This window comes from Branchiostoma belcheri, unplaced genomic scaffold (genome assembly GCF_001625305.1).
Source record: "Branchiostoma belcheri isolate BF01 breed outbred unplaced genomic scaffold, Haploidv18h27 scaffold269, whole genome shotgun sequence".
NCBI lineage: Eukaryota > Metazoa > Chordata > Leptocardii > Amphioxiformes > Branchiostomatidae > Branchiostoma > Branchiostoma belcheri.
Window position 1 is genome coordinate 158,336 of NW_017803875.1, and position 2,471 is coordinate 160,806.

A 2,471-nucleotide genomic window follows, 5' to 3' on the forward strand; every position below is an offset into this window, starting at 1 on the left:
GATCCGACGTGCGGTCAGGCCGATACCTCGGGCGATACGGAATACCCCATGTTGTATTCTATATATATATATATACAAACCTACCTTGTTCTGAAGGATGGTCAGTGGTAGGGAGATACACTTGTGGTCTCCGACTCTGAAAAAAGGGATACCATCTGGACATTTAGACTATTAGAGGAATTAGTTTAACCTTTATTCTGTCTAAAGTAACTACCACACATGTAATACATAGTACATGCAATGTATTAACAAACACCATTATCACATAACTTTTTGTATGATCTAAAGGTCTTGCAATGGACATGAATTCTAGAATATTTACTTTGAAGTCAAATGCTCAAAGTTTGTATTCTCTATTCAGGCCTCAAAATTAATGTTTTTTTTCCTATCGTCCCAGCACTGTGGATGAACTGTCCCTACCTGCTTTGGGGAATTATTGTATGACTTCAACTTAAAGTCAACTTTACTAGTATTTTGCTTATGTTCACTCTCAGGCACACTATAACTGCAGTATAGACAGAAAAATTTGAGGGGGCAGCAAAAGAAGGGCTGACATTCTGATGTTGATTATTTTTCTGTTGTCCCCCAAAATGTCCCAAAGTGTCGTTTTACTAATTTTAGTTGTCCCAGCCTAAATTCTAGTGGTCAGTGGCCATTGGACCACCTTTAATTTCGAGCCCTGTCTATTGTAAGAGACAAGTTCGTAGGAGAAAAATGTAGGCGTGGGGCGGGGCTACTGTAGTAGTTTGTAGAGTGACGTACGTACAAACGACAAATTCCAACATACGATAAATATCACTGTGGAATGGGCAGGCTACGAATCCTCTACATTCCCCATGTATGTCTGAGTATCCTCTTAAACATTAAGATCGGCTAATCCCTCGAAATAACACAGACAACCAGATCACGTTAGGCGTAATAGATATATAGACAGGGATGTTTTTTACCGTCGTTTTGACGCCGGACTCGCTGTGAAACCGGGTGAAATTTGTCTGGTTATACGACGGCAATCCCCTCAAAAAGTCGCCCTAGAAGAGAAGAAACATCAATAAAACACGACTGGCTACTTTTCAATTCCCGATACGTCAAATTAGCGTGAGTTTTGCCAGGAAAAGCGTGGTATAAAGAGATAGAACAAGAAACAGCGATCTGTACCCACCATCTTGGATTACTGGAGTTCAGAGGGATGCTGGGATATATGTCACAGGCCAGACTGCAGTGCGCCGCTAGGTGTCGCAGGGAAAGTTCCCAAAACGGCGCATCCTGGTCGAACCAAATTTTAATGAGGGTCTGCATGCCCTTTTTCGTTAACCGTTATGGGTTGTTTTAATTCACCGTTAATCGTTGCCGGCCTGCTCTAATTCAACGTTAAGCGTTATCAGTATATTCCTCGTGAAGCGTTATGGGTCGTTTTAATTCAACGTAAAACGTTATTTGTCATCCTAAATTCAGCGTTAAGCGTTAATGAATAATTCTTCGTTACTCCTAATTTTGCCTTTCAATGTGCAGGAAAATGCGTCATTGAAGGTGCAAAAATACAAAATTTCCCGGGGGAGAATGCCCCCGGACCCCCCTATATTGCTCGCTTCTGCGCTCGGTCCCTTCGGCTCTAGCCAGCAGCAGTTTTCCCTTCAATTTCCGGAAGTTTGCGGAGAGTTACAGAATTTTTTTCAACGAATCCGTCAACCTTGACAGGCAAATTACCAAAAATCTTGAGTAAAATATGAAAACATCAGAAGGACCGACAAACACTCTCAACACCATGATTTGCCTCTCAAAATGCGGGAAATTGCGTTTTTGAAGGCTTAAGAATCCTAAATTTCCCGGGGGGCATTCCCCCGGACCCCCCTAGATTATGAGCGCCTTCGGCGCTCCCCTCTCAAAATCCACCGGTAAAACTGGGCAGACTGAAAAAATGCAAGCTGGCCGACGTCGACTCGGACACCCCGGTATTTGTGGACGCACTCGGGGGGGAACACAGGGAACACATAACTGTTACCTATAATGCTTCATTACATGTAAGGTATACGTAATTTTGTCAGTGATCACAAAGAGAGATACCAAATCCAGTGCAGCTCGAAAAAAAAGCCTGTCAATTTACCGTTAAGCGTTGCCGACCGTCCTGAATTTACCGTTAAGCGTTATCGGCCCTGCTGAATTTACCGTTAACCGTTGCCAGGACCCCCCCATGCAGACCCTCTTTAATAATAACTAGAAAAGTAACATTTGCAAAGCAAATACATAATGTTTACCTTCGGATATGGTTTGCTCTGCTCCCCTGCACGCTTTACCCCAATTTAGGGGTGCTGTGCAGTACCCGAACAAGATCAGATCAAGTTAAATCTTTCTCAAACACATTCACAAACATGTATATGGTGACAGGAGTCTAAATGCAGCTCTAAATGCCTACTATGAAATTGCAACATTATGTAACCCAACACCAGTTACTATGGTGACAGACATCAACAAAA

General features: G+C 42.7%; 1 protein-coding gene across 3 annotated transcripts in view; it reads right to left on the bottom strand.

Annotated features, from left to right (window-relative positions):
* Window positions 1-1,264, bottom strand: part of LOC109472117 (DET1- and DDB1-associated protein 1-like) — a 5,709-nt gene extending 4,445 nt beyond the window's left edge. Inside the window, exons 1-3 of one of the 3 annotated variants that reach the window (XM_019771695.1) lie at window positions 1,160-1,264; window positions 948-1,028; window positions 85-136 (exon numbers count right to left, since the gene is read on the bottom strand). In XM_019771695.1, the coding sequence (XP_019627254.1) occupies window positions 85-136; window positions 948-1,028; window positions 1,160-1,162 (136 nt within the window). In that variant the 5' untranslated portion in view covers window positions 1,163-1,264. The remainder of the gene's footprint in view (window positions 1-84; window positions 137-947; window positions 1,029-1,159) is intronic. The other 2 variants (XM_019771696.1, XM_019771693.1) reach the window with 2 other exon arrangements.
* Window positions 1,265-2,471: the final 1,207 nt, after the last annotated feature.